The sequence below is a fragment of the Pyrus communis genome, chromosome 4, assembly GCF_041283825.1.
Source record: "Pyrus communis isolate YQ-2024b chromosome 4, ASM4128382v1, whole genome shotgun sequence".
Lineage (NCBI taxonomy): Eukaryota > Viridiplantae > Streptophyta > Magnoliopsida > Rosales > Rosaceae > Pyrus > Pyrus communis.
In genome coordinates this window covers 3988412-4006553 of record NC_142568.1, presented here as the reverse complement: position 1 = coordinate 4006553, position 18142 = coordinate 3988412, and the positions used below count along the sequence as shown (strand labels likewise).

Below are 18142 nucleotides of genomic sequence, written 5' to 3'. Positions count from 1 at the left end.
CCCGAGACTTGTATACTTTGCGAGCGACGTTCTGCACCCGTTATGTACATCGAAACGAGTGGTACGAATCGTCGAAGAATTGCAAAAGTAGAATAAAATTGTCTATTAAACTTCTAAAAATTCAAATCGTGTTCCATCCAATAATCCAAAGCATCATATATATTACACACACGACACATATTTCCTTTTTATCATTTTACATCAGTGTTTTGCAACTCTCAAGTCTATTACCGTACACTCAAAACAAAATCAACACCGCAATGAATGACAGGTACAAGAAAAGTTCGAAAAATATACGAAAGTGAATCACACAAATCGTTTAAACGGCTTCCTCCCAGCTCGTGGAGCCACAGGCATTGAAACCGTGGAATCTATGCTCGTGTTTCCGATAGATTGCAAAGACCGGTTCTTATCTAAATTCATTGGAGAGCTGGAATCCTTGTTGTTAGAGAAAAAAGAAGCTTTGTTCCACTTGAAAGACCCAATACCTTGTGTCAAAGGGAAGGAAAGCCTCCTTTTGGACTCACTGGTCGGTGTCCCCACAAATCTATCCCTGGGATTGCTACTAGCTCGTGCTTTCGCTTTGGCTGATGCTGTGGGAGCCATGTAGTTTGGAACAGAAAATGGGGGGCAGCTTGTGAGGCTGGCATCATCCTTGAGTGGAAAACCGAAAGGGGATTCAGCTCCATCAGCTGGTGTTCTTCTGTACTTCGATAGCCCAGACCTGTTTGCTTGTGGAGTCCTACTCATATTAGTGGGAGGCGGGGTTCGTGCTGGTTTTATTGTTGTCAGATTAATGGTTGTTGCTGACGATTTTGGTGTGTCGAAATTGTTATCAAATGGAAAAGGATGTTCCCCTTGATTGCTTGACTGGGCCAGGGGGCTTGGCTTTCGCTCTGATCCTAGTCTTGGAGGAGTAAACTGAAAAGTTTTCAATGCATTGGTTGCTGCAGGAGGGTCTACTGGAGGGATCTGACGTTCCAACCAGTTCCACCACCATGGAAATCCCCCAGACCGGATATCAGCTAAAGGTGTTTGACCTGATTTAGGAGTAGCCTTCCACAGCTGTTTTTGTTACACAAAAGTACAAAGCAACGTCAAGAAATATGATAACTATCAATTGCATTAAAAACTGCACAAAGGAAACCAATTAACCCCTTAAGCCACTATGTTCCTTTTTTTTTCTTTAGCAAACGATATTCTAAATTACTCGTCTAGGGGAAAAAAGATCGAATTCAAGGTCAATGGAACCGGCCTGACCCACAAAATACCTCTAAGATCAAGACACTCAGAGGGTTACACCTTGGCCATTAGGGGATTGATGGTGTCACCTTACCACTATTATGTAACCCATGCATAGAAAAAACTCATTAATATAATCATGTAAAAACCTATTCCTCCTTCAATAACGATGCAATATCATTTTACCATTCAAATGTCAATACCGGAACCGTTGATCTCTTAGAAAATCATTTGATTAGAAGACTGTTTAATCATCCATATGAATACAACAAATTAGCGGTCCATCATGAGGACTTTTTACCATAACCATCAATCTGAACGATGCACATGAATGAATTTTTTGAGATAGTCTTTAGTTAATGATAAAGAGAACAAATGGTTTTGATTCTGACGTTTTTCCGGTGAAATGATGTCACTCACTATCTACGTCATTGTTAATATTGCATCTTTCAGAGTTTAATAGGGTATGAAACTATAACATAAAAGTGAAGATTGTTTTTTCCCTATCTGAACAGAAAAGTGAACGCAGAATAACATACAGTTGAAGAAAATGAGACTAGAAAATAGATTCAGTTGGGTTACTGCTACTGGTGCAGAAAGAATACCTGGTTGGAGTAGGCGTAAGCCATTGCTCTCTCTCTTTTCATGACTGCCTCAACCTTTTTCTGCAACCTTGCCTCCACTTCCTCCTTAGTTAGCAAGCTATCATCCCAATCCTCATTATTGGCAGTCTCGGACTAGAGCACAATCCTTGAAATTGTTAGCACTACTTTGTTTTATAGATATGTTGTGCTTAACCACATTAAAGACATAGTGGTGGAGTTTTTATATGTTTATTTTTCATTTTTTAGCACAAAAAGTAGAGTAATCTTCTTTTATATTGTTATAGTCATGTGAGTCTACAGGTTTCCATATCAAAAGATGGTTCATCTAATCTGTTTTGAGAAGTAATGCGGCCTAAAAGATCTTGTTTCATAATATAAGATCACTATACATTTTCGGCCAATTCTCCACCAGCTTAAGCTTTCCTTGAAGTGACATAAATGCAATATGCATCGTGCTGTGTTCAGCTTGATACATATTGTAAGGCCCGTCAACCATAAACTCGGCTAAGTGCTTAGCTGTTGTTCATCGGAACCATTGCTTCTATTAATTTTATGTTCTATTTACATGCATAAGGTCCATGTTTTCCCCAAATTATTGACCATATTAACGTACAAATGAAGAAGTGTTGGTGTGTGGATGTGCAAGTGTAATGTTAGTGATTAGCCTTATATTTGTTTTAGGGCCCCCTACAATAGCTATGAGCTTAAACGTTTGGAACCAAATGAAACAGATAGGCATAGAATAACAAACAGATGAATGGAGACATACTTGCTGGCTCAAGTTCCATTTGCCAAAGGTGCTTTCCACATCTTTGTCATTCTTGTTTTGGACTTGATGTCGTGCTTGGTTTTCTAACATCTGAATCCTCCGCGACTGAATTTGGGACTGAACGCGCACTGAGAGTTGCATGTATTTCATGGCATTCATCGTCTGACGCTTCACATTCTGGCCTCTTACTACTCCTTGAAGCCTCACTAGACCCTTTAGAGCTCTAAAGCTTCTTCTTGCCTGTATAAAAAGTAGACTAAGTTCATTACAGGCTCCCAGGAAGTTCATAACCTGTAGTTATCAAAACCTAGACTTGATCCAGATGATATCAAATGCTAGCTAAAGACAACTTCGCATGGTACCAAAACCTTCCCAAGAACGATGTAGCATGATCTCGGACAGAATGACAACTGCACAGTAATGCAGAAGCCTTTTTTATCTTTCTCCTGTGCGCATACCTCTAGAGTTATACAATACACCTCTACGGGAAGGAAATGTACCTTTTAAATAAAGTTTTAACATGTAAACCAGAAAAATGAATACGGACCAAACAAAATCTTATCTCTGGTCGCTGGTCAAACCCTTTGCGCACTACTTACATTTGAACTGCTGCTGTGCTTCTAAAAACTAATTATGCACATAAAATTTGCAACTTTATGATATAAAGTCAGGACACAAAACACCAGATTCTAGATAGCACGTTATATTATACTAACGGCTACATTTTTGGAGAATTCGTTAGTCTAGTACCTTTTACCTAAAACGTTCTCCAAAAGTGATGTCCGAATTTGAGTTATTTATTTTGACAGGGCATAACTATGCATTGTCTTATGCGGCCACAGTAAAAGTAGAAACACTAGAAAGCTTTCAATTAGATGAACTGAACAAAGGGATTAGGTTTCCTATATTGAATTCTACCTTCGTATAGTCCAGTTTTCACATTACACGTAACATCCCACCCCACCCTTGAGTGCTAATGGGTGAAAAGTAAGCTTACCATATAACCTCTATAGACTGCCTGAATTTTAGTAGCTGAGGCATGGTGGTTCCTTAGAGTTGGTTCAGGTCTGTAGCTAATCTCCTTATGTTGATGAAGGGTGCTAGGAGATGGAGCTCTTGGAGGAGGAGCTCTTAGAGGAGGGGGAGCTCTTGGAGGAGGAGGAGCTCTTGGAGGAGGAGCTCTTGGGGAAAGAGCCCTTGGAGAAGGAGCTCTTGGGGAAGGAGACCTTGGAGAAGCAGCCCTTGGTGAGCCAACCCTCGGAGAAGCAACTCTAGGAGGCACAAATGGCGGGGTCTTTGGTTGCTCATCAGGTGTAGGAGGCCTAAAAGTTACTCTTTGTTGCTCCCTCTCAAAATCCCCAAAAATTTTCTCAACGCTGCTTGGTTCTCTGAACAGTGGAATGAATGAATTGGTCTCTCCACGATTTAGTTTCCCAAGCCCCTTCTTCTTTTCTTTTGTGTTTTTCCTCTCTGAACCCTGCAATATGATTAACAATGAGATTTAGTTTGAGTTAGCAAATATTTTGCACATTATTTACCGCTGCACTCGAAAAGCAGAAAAAAATGATTATGCACTACACAAATTTAAAAGAAAAATGTGCACCACTCTAATCAAAGTTGAACCGTCATTTGTTGCAGACATACAATAAACTGAATTGAACATATAAACTGCAGTATGAATTTATGATTGTTTTATCGCCAACAAGACGAAACAATCATATAGTAAATACTAAAACACCATCTATACACAGTTCTCGCTAGTACAAATGCTACAAGCACATTCATTACAGCTAGCAGCTGACTCATGTTTCTGAGACGACCCCCCGAATAGACTTATTTAAAAGTTAGAAATTTGGGAAAAAGTGGTCCGAATAGAACCACAATTACAAAAGGTCAACCTGTGATTCGTCTGCTTATGTGAGACATTCAAAAAATTGTGATATAAATCTAGAAAACTCCATTGGAAAAAGAAATAGGCCATATTCTCTTACATTGACAGCCTTGTCCTTGTCCTTGTCCTTGTCCTTGGAATGCGGAGAGAAAACCCTCCTTATGGCGGAAAACCAACTCCCTTTCTTTCCCATGTTCCTAGCATTACCGTTCCTACCTGAAAGGGACAAGAAAGAGCACTTGAGAATTTACAGGTGCTAGTAAGTTACATTTTTGCATGGTGATGAAAACATCTAATTTGGATCGATGTTTCGATCACTAACAAAAGAAGCCTAGCTTACAGAAAACACGCATATACGTACATATATATATCAATTTGAATTATGTGTCCTCTTTGATTGTTTAAGCTTAATGTCCCCACCCACATACACTAATCAGGGGGGCATTGACAGACAAACCAACCATCAGGCATCAGTTAATTTGTCAAATTAAAAATGATTCAAAGCTGAAACAATTACTAGATTGATCAGCAGCGCAACATTGCTGTATCGAAGATCGTTAACTTCCATGGAAGAAGAAGAAAGCAAGAAAGAAATCCTTGTGCAGGAAGGCAGACAGACAGACAGACGATAAGAAAAAAACACATATTATTGATGAACTATCAAATCAGATGATAATCCAGATCCTATAGTTTAACAAAAGTACAAACACCCACGAAAGTGAAATTAAGGACATCATTATCGTTCCTTATTTAATTTACTCAATAAATTAAGAAAACCAGACAACCAAAACACAAACCAAACAACAACAACAACAACAGAATATCAAGATAATATTATTTATTTATAAAAAATAAAATAAAATAAAACAATTTTCTCACTCTTACAAACATGAAATCAAGAGGGAGGGAGGGAGGGATCCCAAGAAGAAAGGACTCACAGGAGAATCACATCCCAAGTCAGAACTCAGGAACTCAGAAGAGAACAATTGCTCTGACAGCAAGACTCTTTTCTTCTTCTTTTTTTAAATTTTCTTTTTTTTATATATATAATTAAATTAAATTATTTAAAATTGAGAACCATTTTATATGCATCTGCTCCTCCTCCAAGACAAAAAATAATAAAGATAATTAGACAGAGTAAGATGATTATTCAAGCAAGGCATCTGTACCTTATATCTCCTCCTCCACCTCCAAGACGACCAACCAAAGCTTCCAAAGACAGCACTCGGCCGGATCCCTTTACAAATCAGCTGCTGCTACAACCAGAAGGACAGACAGACACACAGAAAGAGCAAGCAACGAGAAGACGGAAGAGTCTCTCAGCCTCTCCCTCCTTTGTTTCTTTTCCCCATCAAAAAGCTTTTCTTTTTTCTTTTTTTTTCACATATATTATTAATCAAAATGAATGGTTAGCGGTAGTTGTTCATGATGGAATTATGACTCTCTCTCTCTCTCTCTCCAACTTTGAATCTGGTTCTTGCTGGTATGAAAGAATGGATTTTACTTTTCAACTTTCCCACCTTCTGCCTTTTGCTGGATTTATAAGCCTTTAGATTTGTGTGTCTGTGTGTGTCATTGTGTGTCTGATGCCATGATGATGGAAGTGAGAGAAAGAGAAATAGAGGTTGGCCACTTTCTCACTCAATGTGGCCAACTTCAACTAACTTTACTTCAATGGGAAGACTATTTTGGCCACCACACCAGATTATTCCCACTTATTACAACTTTGGCCTCCCTTCACTCTCTATGTTTTTTTTATTCTCTTAATTTATTACACCAAATCTCTCCTTGATATTACGCTACATAGTATTCTTCTTTATTTACTTGTAAATTAGGAGTCTTTGAGCATATTTAAAGATGTTAAAACTACCACGTAGACATACAACAGTAAAAATGATAGCAAACTCTCTCCAATCAAGCTTTCAATTTTTTATGTGGTGCTGAATCAATTGAAGGTAAGGTCTTTGGCTGTCTAATTTAATAGCAAATATCAAATTTATTAAATAATTTTTTAATAGATTAATATAATATAATAAATGTTGTTATGTTTTTCAAATATTTGATTGGTTGCCTCAATATTGGATGCCACAAAAGGATAAAAACAAAATTTTTCAAATAACGTAATTATTTAACATATCGGGTGGAGCAAAATGTTGTACAAAATGTTAAATTACCACATAAGCCATCAAATATCATTTTGATGTTTAAAATTTGACATCTCCTTTGGAGATGCTCTTAGGTATTATTGACACAAGGCCTTGAAAGGAAGCCCATAAATACCTACAAAGTCGACATATCAAGCTATTAGACCATCTCCAATGGAAATGTCAATTTTTAAACCTAAAATTTAAATTTGAAGGTTTACGTGGCACATTGACATCTTTTAAAGTTTTGTTCTCCAACCGATATGTCAAATTTTAAATATAAAATAAAAATTCATATGTATTTTCTTTGCAGTGGGAATGAAAAGAAACAAAAGGATAATGCTTAAAACCAATAAAAAATTAATAAAAAGCATTTAATAATTAATTTTAAAAATGTGAAGGTGCTGTCAAAATTGGCAGCAAGGGGAAGAGATATCATTCCATGTCATGTCACATCAGATTTGGCTTCTCAGTTGGAAAACATTAATGTTGTCTTTTATTACCGTTATTGCTGATTTGGACATTTTGACCTCTCTTTTGAAGATACTCTTAGGTGTATAAACCAGCCTAAGAGCTTTTATTTATCGAGCGGTGCGTCAAGGATGGCTGAAGAGCATTGGCACCATGAGAACCGAGCTTTCAACTTAAAGTACTTTTCGACTGCTTCATCCGAGTGAAAAACCTGACAACTTTTTACCATGGAACTCCAAGAGACAGGCGCAAACGTCAATTGCATTCCACGCGTCAATCATCAATGTGGAAGGAAGTCTATAGTGGGACCCGAGTACTGTCAAATTAAGTGTTTGGTCTGGTTACTTTCCGATTGCACACAGTCTTACTTTCCGACCGCACACAGTCGAGCGCTAAGAAGATAAAAATGTATGTATGATCATGACATAATAGGATTCACAAAACTCATAAATCACAACAACAACAATGTATGTAATATTTGCATTTTCTAAGTAAAAGTCATGGCATGATATACAAGCATTCATAAAAGCAATTATGAAAACCATGTACATGATATGTAGTTTGAAAACAAAAGCTCACTTACTAATACGTCGTTTGATCGTAGCCGTCTTATCCTGCCTACCCTATGAGATGGAGCATGATCTTTGTTACATTGTCAAATGATTAAAGACCTACCCATAAAGCAATTGTGGTGTCTCAGATCAAATGACAACTTTGCATTATTGCAAGTTATGAGTTTTTATATGACATGTATATAAGAACTCTTTGTTGATCGTAGTTCAATGAACTCAATAATTTGAACACCTATGTGTTCATCTTAGTGTCTAACACTAATGACTTGAGACGAGTCATACTTATGATTGAGTGGACATAACACATGCTAAACCTTCCTACACTAAACAAGAATTTAACAACATAAGTATTCCAAAAGCTATAAAGCAGCTTTCAAGGCATACTTCTAACAAAAATTTCATTGTTACAAAGTTTTTATATTTACAAAAAAAATAATATATATACACTAATGAGGAGTGAACAATGAGATTATTTTTTAGTACCAACAACATTATCTGTACTAAATATCTCCACATTTTAATTAGTGAGTTTCACTAATTTGTTTCTTACCCTTCCATGTAATTTACGTCTTGAATTTTCAAATTGTCACATCCCGGCCCGGGGCGGATCACTTCCCAAGCCCACTCCACCACCGTAACACGATTTTGTCCGCTTTGGGCTTACCATTCCCTCACGGTTTTGTTTTTGGGAACTCACGAGCAACTTCCCAGTGGGTCACCCATCATGGGATTGCTCTAACCCCCTTCTCGCTTAACTTCGGAGTTCCTACGAAACCCGAAGCCAGTGAGCTCCCAAAAGGCCTCATGCTAGGTAAGGATGGGAATATACATTTAAGGATCACTCTCCTGGGCGATGTGGGATGTTACAATCCACCCCCTTAGGGGCCCGACGTCCTTGTCGGCACACTTCCCAATGGGTCACCCATCATGGGATTGCTCTAACCCCCTTCTCGCTTAACTTCAGAGTTCCTACGGAACCCGAAGCCAGTGAGCTCCCAAAAGGCCTCATGCTAGGTAAGGATGAGAATATACATTTAAGGATCACTCCCCTAAGCGATGTGGGATGTTACACAAATAGTTAACAAATAAAAGTGATTTGAATGCCTATCGTTTGACAAAATTTAGAGGGATTTTATTAAGTCGTTTCTCGATTTTTTTTTTTTTTAAATTACATTTCTTGATTAATTCTTAAATTTTTAACATATAAGCTCTTGATAACTTTACATTTCAATGGAAATAAGTGTCAAACTCGGTACTTGAGAAAAATATTCTTATCATATCAATGAAAATTGATATGATAATTGGGGCAATGGCTTCCTGACTTTAGTATAATTGGAGTTTTGGTTCTTAAACTAAAAATTTATGAGCATTGGTTCGTGAATTTATTACAATGTGGAGCAATGATTCTTTTGGGTAACAACGTTAAAACTTTCATCATTTTTTTGCCTCATTAAACCCTTTACTTTGGAAGAAATATTTAATGATGTTATTGAATAGGATCATTGCTCCATACTCATATATTTTTAGTTCATCATTTGGGCTTAAATCCAAAGATCGTTGCTCCAATTTTTTTCCCCACTTGGACACTCTAATTGCTTTTTTCTATAAAAGCTATAGATGTGAGAGAGTTTTTCACATATCACTCTGAAATTTCGGTTGTCCCATTAAATGAATTGAACAAAATTAATGAATAAAAATTAAAAAATGTGTATGAGATATAAAAATGAAAGTGTGAGTAGAGCCACCCTTAATTCAAGTAAACAAACAAACCCAAGTAAACCGAAAATGTAGCCATAATTTGGGAGACTAGAATTCTCTTCCCTCCTCTCACATTCTCTTATTTTGTCTTTCTCTTGTTATAAAAAATTAATATAAAATCTTAACGTTGTTTAACCGTGACCGTTCAAATAGGATGAAAGGGAAGGATAGAGAAAAAAAGAGGAGAGATAATCCTACTCCTAATTTGGGTTGCAGTATAGGAGATGAAAGTCGACCTTTCATCACAATTATCTTCTCTTTTCCATTACTTTTAATCTGATCCAAATTTCCACGCACACTTCCTGAACTATGCTACAAAGATGACCCGTGTGTTGAAAGTTGGTTATATTAAAATGATTTTTGTTCAATTTCAAATATTTTTTTGTCTTTAATGGTAACGGAATATGGTGATACATACGATGTTCTATAACGATGATAGAAAACAATTATATATATTCATCATAATGCGCGTATGACTTCCACTAATTCACCTTCTTTCTAACAACTAAGAGATCATTTGGAAGCATTTTTTAAATGACTGAACATTTTTGGTTGAATTGATTTTGACTTCCAAAAACATGTTAGATGTTTTTTTGAAAGAAACATCAGATATTTACTTCTTGCAAGAAACACTTAAAGTGCTTTTCTAGGATCCACTTGAATTTCTACTAAGAATTGATTTCAAATTTCCCAAAAAATGATTTCAATCATATTAAAAACATTTCCTAGCGAACCGTTTAACTCATTAGAGCTATCTTTTGAAAATAAAAAATGAGTATGGGATGGAATAGACAATACATATAATTAAAATTAAGTGGCTAAAAAAAAATGGAAGGGTCGTTGGTATAATACTGAATGTTACTTTGTGACAATACTAAATGCTATTAGTCCACATAACGTGCGTGACAATATGAGAATGCATATCCAGGACAAAAGAGATGCAATAATGTTTAATTGATTTCTTCCCCTTAAATAATAAATAGTCAAAAGATTTTCCTAATTATGGAAATTAGTTTTGGTAGGTCAACTATGTTGTTCAACCAAACCTTATCGCCTTTTAGATACTTTTATTAACCTTTTAGATACCTTAGGCGACCTAAAAGAACAAGTAAGAAAAATAGTATTTCATTAAGTTTGTTAACCATCAATCATTTTTGTCCTTTTTAAAAAAATCTTCGTTAAATAAGGAGAAAATGATAAAAATACCTTCAATTTGTTGTCAAATTATTTTTGCCGATTGTTGATTAAACTGAGGGATTTTTATCATTTTAATCCTTATTTAATAGATATTTTCACAAAAGAACCAAAATAATTGATGGTGGACAAACTTAAAGACCACTTATATAAATTTCAAATCTCATCGACCGTTTTGAATAAAAAGCATTTCTTTTTCATATTTCTTTGTAGACCATATGTGTCCATTTTTTCACTACAAAAAAATGTATTAATGATTTTAAATTTGTCTATTTTTTTTGTGAATATGATCTATTAATGATATACTACAATATAAATAGTTCGAATCGTTAAAAAATACATTATGAAATAGATGTCAAAATGTGTATAAAAATGTATACCAGATTTGCCACTTCGTACTACGATCTGGTGGTATTGTTCTTCACTTATAAGTTAAAGGTTTTAAATTCGATTCTCGTCAAAGATGAATTTGAACCATATTATTACTAGCCTATTGTAAAGTTTACCTCATTTCCACATCCCTTAATTAGATAATATCGTTTGTTAAAAAAAATGTATACTCGATCCTAACCCACTAAATAATTCAATTACATTTATCATCACTAAAAACAAAAGATAAGAGTCCAAAATGGAGCTTTGTCTTCGTCAATTTATCATTACAAGCCATGCGTCTTCATCAATTTAAAAAGGCGAGAGTGTTGTCTTATGTTATGTACGGAAAGGGAATCTACTTATTTTGGAATTCGGACCGTTGGAATTTGATCCAACGGCTACAGTTATTATCACTTTTAAAGGCTCCCTTGTTTGTAATCGTATGATCAAATTTTAACGGTCTGGATCCCGAACTAGATGAATTAAATAAAAAAGGATCCGAAGATTATCCCTTTCTATTATGTACCACCTAGGAAGACTCTGGAGTTGTCTCAAACAAAAACCTTGGAGGCTTGGAGCCATGAAGATGTGGGCTACGCTTAACCACACCATGATGCATTTTGGGTTTAAAAATAAGAAAATTAATGAAAATAACTTGAAAACTTTGAGTTTTAACGATAATGACAAAATAAATGATAAAGTAAATAGTACCAGGATTGACTTTTTAGTATAAAAATGTGGTTTTTCGTTAAAGTGAATTGTACTGTGGACTTTTCGTCATAACTCCCAAAAACACAAATCATGCCAGTCAACTGGGCTCAAAACATGCAATATCGTGTTGGATGTTGAGTTATGATTTGATGCCGAACAAGGCCTAACAGGAAGTGTGTCGATAGGACAAATGAGGTTTACGGGTAACAATAGCGGTAGTGGGTTAAACAGTTAACTATTAGGGAAAGGAGACTCGGTAGAAATCGAATCTATACCAAAGTACATAAACATGATTGCTTTATGAATCTGTACCAAAGTGCATAAACAATATTGCTTTATGCCACTGCAATAAAATATCATTTGCAATTGCTAGTGAATTTCTCTTTCTGTTTTCAAATTATATTTATTTGCTTTGTCCTTATTAATATTTTTTTCGTATTCTAATTACTATTATCAAGAAAAGTATATATTTATGTTCCAACAAGTGAAATGATAAAGAGTCTCTCTCAAAACACAGGACTATGGACTCTTCGACACCTTATGTTTTGGCATAATATTTTATAATGTTGGGACAAGAATTGTGTCAAAAACATGAGATGGTATAGAGGTCAAGGAGAGTCTACTTTTGAGAGAGTCTTCTTAACATTTCTCATTCCAACAATCTTATACACAAAAAATATGTTATGAAGCAATTAGTCAATATGAGTGGTGTAAGAATAATTTTGAGTGTCAATATCTTTGTGAATTAATCACTTGATTCTTGAATAACTTAATATTTAGGTGACTTGATTGTTGAAGTGATCTTATGGCCAAATATGGTTAGAGTAATAAAGTCTTAACCTCTGATTAACCTATTACGTGATCTTTATTTAGTAAAGGCTTATTATGGTGGGATATAAAATATATAATTGTGAATATGAGTATCTCTCATTTAATAATAGACTTGATTGAGAAATATCCTAGCAACTATATAAAGATTGTGTCTGCTCTCACAATAATTGTTCTATTATGTGTTCAACCCTATTCATAGCAAAAATATATAGTTTGGAGAGAGTAGAAGACATTCTTATTCATACGTTAATTCTTATGTCATCCGAAAGAATCATGTTTTCTGTATTCTACAGATAAGATGAATGTAATTAGTTCCTCTCTATTTTATATTGATTTATTCATTATATTAGTGATCATAATGTCTTGTTCTTCTGATTTTAGAATATGTCTAACAAGTAGCACCAAGAACCCTTATACCAAAAAGCCACAAAATTATAAGGGATGAGACTTCAAATGTTGGCAAAGCAAAAAAATGTTGTTCTACCTAACAACGTTACATCTTGTACATGCTGTGAAGGAAGAGTGTCATTTTTGACAGAAAACCCTGACAAAGACACTATAAATGTCATTGATGCTTGGACTCATAGTGCATTTTTAAAGGACTAGATGATACTCTTCGCAATGTGTATGCATCCTGCAAGACATCCAAAGAACCATGGTTGTCATTGGAGAAGAAATAGAAAACGAAGGATGCAGGCTCCAAAAAGTCCGTTCTCGAAAAATTTCTAGATTTCAAGGTGACGAATTCCAGACCAGTGGTCAAACAAGTTGAAGTTCTTCAGATCATGGTTCTTGAAAAAGATGTGTTAGAGAGAGAGAGAGAGAGAGAGAGGCACTTCTTCTTTTGACCACAAATAATAATAAGAGAAAAAGGACTATGAAAGAGGCACAGAAAGAAAATGAGGGGAAAGTTTAAAATGTTTTAATCCTCCTCCAGAACCTGAGCCATAACCATTCTACTAAGAGGACTGGGGCCAAGCCTCTTCCTCCTCATCACACTTCTCCTCCTTATGACTTCCATTTGATTTCTCCTTCTAACTTGCATCATTGCCTCTTCTTCTACAACAAACCTTCTCATCAACACGTCGTCGGTCAATGACTTACCTCGAAACACTCTTCTGATTCCTTGGTCGGTACTATGTCGTCTTGCGCTCATTGCTTGTTGTGGTGTTTGTGCAGTAGTACTGCTACTAGTTGTACCAAGTGGCTTGGAATACGATCGCGTTCTCGGGTAACTATTGCTTCTTCTTGGGGGAAGCTCAGCTCTGAAAACCTCATTGTAGGAAGATATTGATGCACAAAGGCAAACCCTTGTAAATGAAGTGGCAACCTTTAGAGAGGTACATTTTCGCAGTTTGTTGGCATGTCTAATATTATTGTTACTGGAACTCGAACTCGAACTCGAACTGGAAGCTGCAGAAAAGGTGTGATTGTTTGTTCCAGTAGTAGTACTACTGCCACCACTTTGGACATTAGGCGGGCATGGTTTGGTTCGTGTTTCGGTTTTGGTTTTCGATTCCAAGTGCCCACTCCTAACATTAACAGCGGTTTTCCATAGCGTGGATGAAGTTGACGCTGGAACTTGTGTGGACTTGGAAGTATTGCTGATGCTTCTCCATAAACTGCCCATCTCAATTGCTCTTTGATACCAAGGCTTATTCCTATATATTAAAAAACAAGTGCGTTATATTAACTGTAATATCCCCAAGATAACTATCTCACATGCACCAAATAAAAAAACTTGTCAATATGAAAGGAAGCGTCTCAATTTATATTGTCTGATTAATACATATAAGATAGGTCACTTAGTACTACATTCTGGTGGTATTCCTCTACATTTGGAAGTGAGAGGTCTTAAGTTCGAATCTCGTGGATGACGAATTCAATACCAAATTTGGCTGTCCATTATGTGACTTAGCCGAATTCTCTCTCCCCTTAGTGTGAAAATATCGATGTATTAAAAAAAATACTTATAAGATAGAGATGAAGTGCAAATTATAAGATTATGTTAGTTGTCAATAGGTACGAGATAAAGACAATGAAAACATCTATGAATGCATAAAACATAGAGATAATTAGACATTAGATCAATTACGTAGTTAATTATTAGGTTTAATCCTACATATTTATCTTATCAATTTAGGTCCGTTCACTTTTGGTCCTACTTAATAAATTTCTTTTTTTATATTATGAGTCAGCTTATTTTTTACGGAATTTTAACAAAAAGCTTTCGGTACTATTTATTTTAACGAAAAATTACATTTTTACACTAAAAAATCAATCCTAGTACTATTCATTTTACCTTTTATTTTGTCCTTATTGTTAAAACTCAAAGTTTTCAAACCATTTTCATTAATTTCTACCCTAGGATATTTTGGAAAACCGAATTCATGATTTTAAACAAAAAAAAAAAATTATATGGATTTAATGTTGCTTATTTTAGCCATTCGGTATTACGGTTTAATGGTTTTTTTCTTCACTTATAAATGAGAGATCTTAGGTTCTATTCTCATTGAAGACAAATTTGAACTACATTATTACTAGTTTATTGTGATGCTAAGTCTATTCCCTTCCCTTATTGTAGATAATATTTTTTTATTAAAAAAATTATTCCTAATTTTATTTTAGGGGCGAGTTTACGACTAGTGCAAAAGTTATTCAAGTCAAAAGCAATCATTGTACAATATATGTCTCACACTGACGGTGATAAAGGAGGGAAATGCGGGTACACTACATGTTTGTACTATATTAATGTATTATCTGATGCATTAAATAATGTATGCATATCATGTGAATTAATGAGTTTATCTTATTAAATGTTAATTGTATGAATCTCTTGTCATATTAGATGGTTTATCAATATAGTGTACATATGCAGTCTCTAACATTTCTCATCAAGTAATAATAACATTGGAGATGGGAACGATCGATGGCTTGGATTTAGGGATGAAGCGAGTAGTCTACCATTTAGAATCAGTGGCTTGTGGGGTAATATTTTAAAATGAGTAATGCTAGGGAGATCAAAATTTTAAATTAAAATTTCAAACTAAATGATGTGTCAACAATATAAAATAAGCACGTTAATCAACACTTAAATAATAATCCAATTATGTTCGTTCATCGTATATCATGCAGTCAGAAATTATTTTAAATATTTTTATTTAAAATTAAATACAAATAGTACTTGACAAAAACTGTGTACGATAAATGAATATAATTCATTGATCTATAGAATTCTCCCTAAAAGGATCCGGAGAAGATCTTGGATGTAAATAGTCTATGTGGCAGAATTTTCAATTGAGTTGGACCGTATCTTTGTAACTAGATTAGATGGACAAGACCCAAAGTGATGTTAATGAAATGGACCGAAACCCCCTGAAATATATGATTAACTTTGTTAATAGGCATGAATTAGCATTCCAAAATTATATTCTCCTTTCTCTTTAGTAGACTAGCAAAACACTCTAACCATTTGGATATAGTAAACATTAAACTCAATATATATATAAATTATATACAAAGCAGCAATTACTTAATCAACATTGAAGAAGCATGCAGGCCTCAAATTAGTTGTGCCATAACATTCATGTAAATACGATTAGGCTTAATTGGATTAATAGTTTCTGTGGTGATAGGATAGTTGGAAGATAGATTATGTGATAAAAAAAATTAGGATTTAAACCTCATGTAGTGAAGTCTGTTAAGATTTAGGCCAAAAATTGAAAATTTCCTCAACTCTTCACTAATTGTTAGCACATGAGACTAACATCTGAGACTAAAAATATAAGTTAGCCTAATATATGCTAACAATTAACGGAGAATTCCGTTTTAGCCTAATATATATGGCTCACGTGCTAATAATTAACGGAACGTTGACGGAAATTTCAATTTTGGGCTTAAATTCTAACAAATGTTATCACAGGAGCTTAAATTCTAATTTTTTTACCACATGAACTAGCTTCTAACTCCCTTTATCACCGTAGACTAATAATCCAATTAGCTGATATGATTATGTACCTACAAGCTTACAATGTACGCAGGGTGTGCGTGTTGAGAGAGAGAGAGAGAGAGAGAGAGAGAGAGGTGGGCAATGGGCATACCTTGCTTGTGAGTTACTTGGATCTTGCATGAACAGATAATGCAGGTCCAGGTGAAGAATAATGAGACGGGAGAGGAAGAAAGAGGAGGAGAAGGAGGAAGAAGAAGTTTCATTTGGGTTGATGAGAATAATGTGGAGGACCCTGCAGCTGCTTTTGCTCCAATTTCTGATCCAAAGATAGAGATGGAGATGGCAATGTGCTCCTTTTTCTTTACTCCATTTCTTTATTACCTCCTTTTCTTTGGCAACTTGGCAGGCCTGACTCCTCCACAGAGAGAGAGAGAGAGAGAGAGAGAGAGAGAGAGATTCAAAATTCAAAATCTCTTTGCTTTATGTATCATGCTGTAACTACTAAAGCTCCCTTCATAACTTTTAAAGGATATCATTTTGGTTTGTGATTTTCACAAATTCTTTTTCTCTTCGTGTTTATTTTATGCCTTTGAACTAGAAAAATCACATGAGAACCCCTGGATATATATAATTAGGATTGGGTTGGTACAGTTATCGTACTAAAATTTTCATATCAATTACCATATTAAATTTTTAGTATCTCAAAATACATTACTAATGTTATGTCAAACTTTTGATACATCAAATTTCGATGTGTCAATTAATTCGGTTAGTATAGTAATGATAATATACCACTTTGATTCGGTTGTTATGATATGATAATTTATATCATATAAACAATAGCAGGCATAAAGAAAAGAAAAAAATGCGAATAAATCTTATATCATATATGTATGTATATAAAGCTAAAAAGCTACCCAAATGATTGTAATCATGGTTACCTCCCTCCCAATGTCTATGATTATTAGCATGGAGGAAAGCTAAAGCATCTATGTGTTCAGACATGCCTTGCCTGCCTGGCCTGGCCTTTGTGCACAAGAATCATATCATTATCATATGGGGATCAACCTGTACCTCTTATGGCACGCATCATACCTCATGCCTAGCGTTTAATATCTCAACCCTACCCAAAAGCCTTTTTCATCATATTGAATGACACCCTCCTAGACCCTACTTTAACAATGTATTTCCATCACCTCAACCGCCTAGCTCTTTCCATAAAAACCATCCTTACAAAAAAAAAATCACTCAAACGCGAAATTAGCCGAGTTAGACATTAGAAATTGCCTTCTTTGCTGCTAGAGCGGAATCCTCAAAATTAGAAGAAACTTCCTCTTTGGGTCATCGAACTACAACAGATGGCATCATGATTCATTTGTGATAGATGTTATATTAAGAGGATTTGGATCCCATCCTGATTTAAATTGTGGGGATATTAGGAAACCTCAAATATTAGGCATTCGTCATGCAGTCAGAAATCATTTAATTTTTTTATTTAAAATTAAACATAAATATACCTTACGAAAACTGACCACGCGATGTACGATGAATGGTTAGAATATAGAAATCCTTAGAATCCTCACAAAATGAATCGGAGAGGCTCCTTGTCCATATAAAGAACCTAAAAGCTGTT

General features: G+C 35.1%; 2 protein-coding genes across 3 annotated transcripts; both read right to left on the bottom strand.

Moving 5' to 3' along the window:
* Positions 1-131: 131 nt before the first annotated feature.
* On the bottom strand, positions 132-6150 carry LOC137722932 (protein IQ-DOMAIN 13). Of its 2 annotated transcripts, none has more exons than XM_068462059.2 (6): positions 5677-6150; positions 4608-4723; positions 3614-4093; positions 2617-2856; positions 1848-1979; positions 132-1065 (listed from the first exon to the last, which is right to left on the bottom strand). In XM_068462059.2, exons 2-6 carry the CDS (start codon positions 4698-4700, stop codon positions 307-309), a joined length of 1704 nt encoding a protein of 567 aa, XP_068318160.1. In that variant the 5' UTR covers positions 4701-4723; positions 5677-6150; the 3' UTR covers positions 132-306. The 2 variants fall into 2 exon arrangements, with proteins under 2 accessions (XP_068318160.1, XP_088548492.1); XM_088692366.1 differs by lacking the exon at positions 5677-6150 and adding an exon at positions 5446-5559.
* Positions 6151-12992: 6842 nt separating this feature from the next.
* LOC137721805 (Serine/Threonine-kinase) lies at positions 12993-16951 on the bottom strand. Its single transcript, XM_068460816.2, has 2 exons — positions 16661-16951; positions 12993-14221 (listed from the first exon to the last, which is right to left on the bottom strand). The coding sequence occupies exons 1-2, from the start codon at positions 16687-16689 to the stop codon at positions 13483-13485; spliced, it is 768 nt and encodes a 255-aa protein (XP_068316917.2). The 5' UTR covers positions 16690-16951; the 3' UTR covers positions 12993-13482.
* Between the last annotated feature and the right edge of the window lie 1191 nt (positions 16952-18142).

Bases quoted from the DNA above. Each gene is read 5' to 3' on its own strand.
- LOC137721805 (XM_068460816.2), bottom strand. From the start codon at position 16,689: ATGCAAGATCCAAGTAACTCACAAGCAAG. The intron at 14,222-16,660 runs GTATGCCCATTG...TTTAATATATAG, and splicing joins CCAAGTAACTCACAAGCAAG to GAATAAGCCTTGGTATCAAA.
- LOC137722932 (XM_068462059.2), bottom strand. From the start codon at position 4,700: ATGGGAAAGAAAGGGAGTTGGTTTTCCGCCATAAGGAGGGTTTTCTCT. The intron at 2,857-3,613 runs GTAAGCTTACTT...CTTTTTATACAG, and splicing joins CAGTCTATAGAGGTTATATG to GCAAGAAGAAGCTTTAGAGC. The intron at 1,980-2,616 runs GTATGTCTCCAT...ATTGTGCTCTAG, and splicing joins AATGGAACTTGAGCCAGCAA to TCCGAGACTGCCAATAATGA.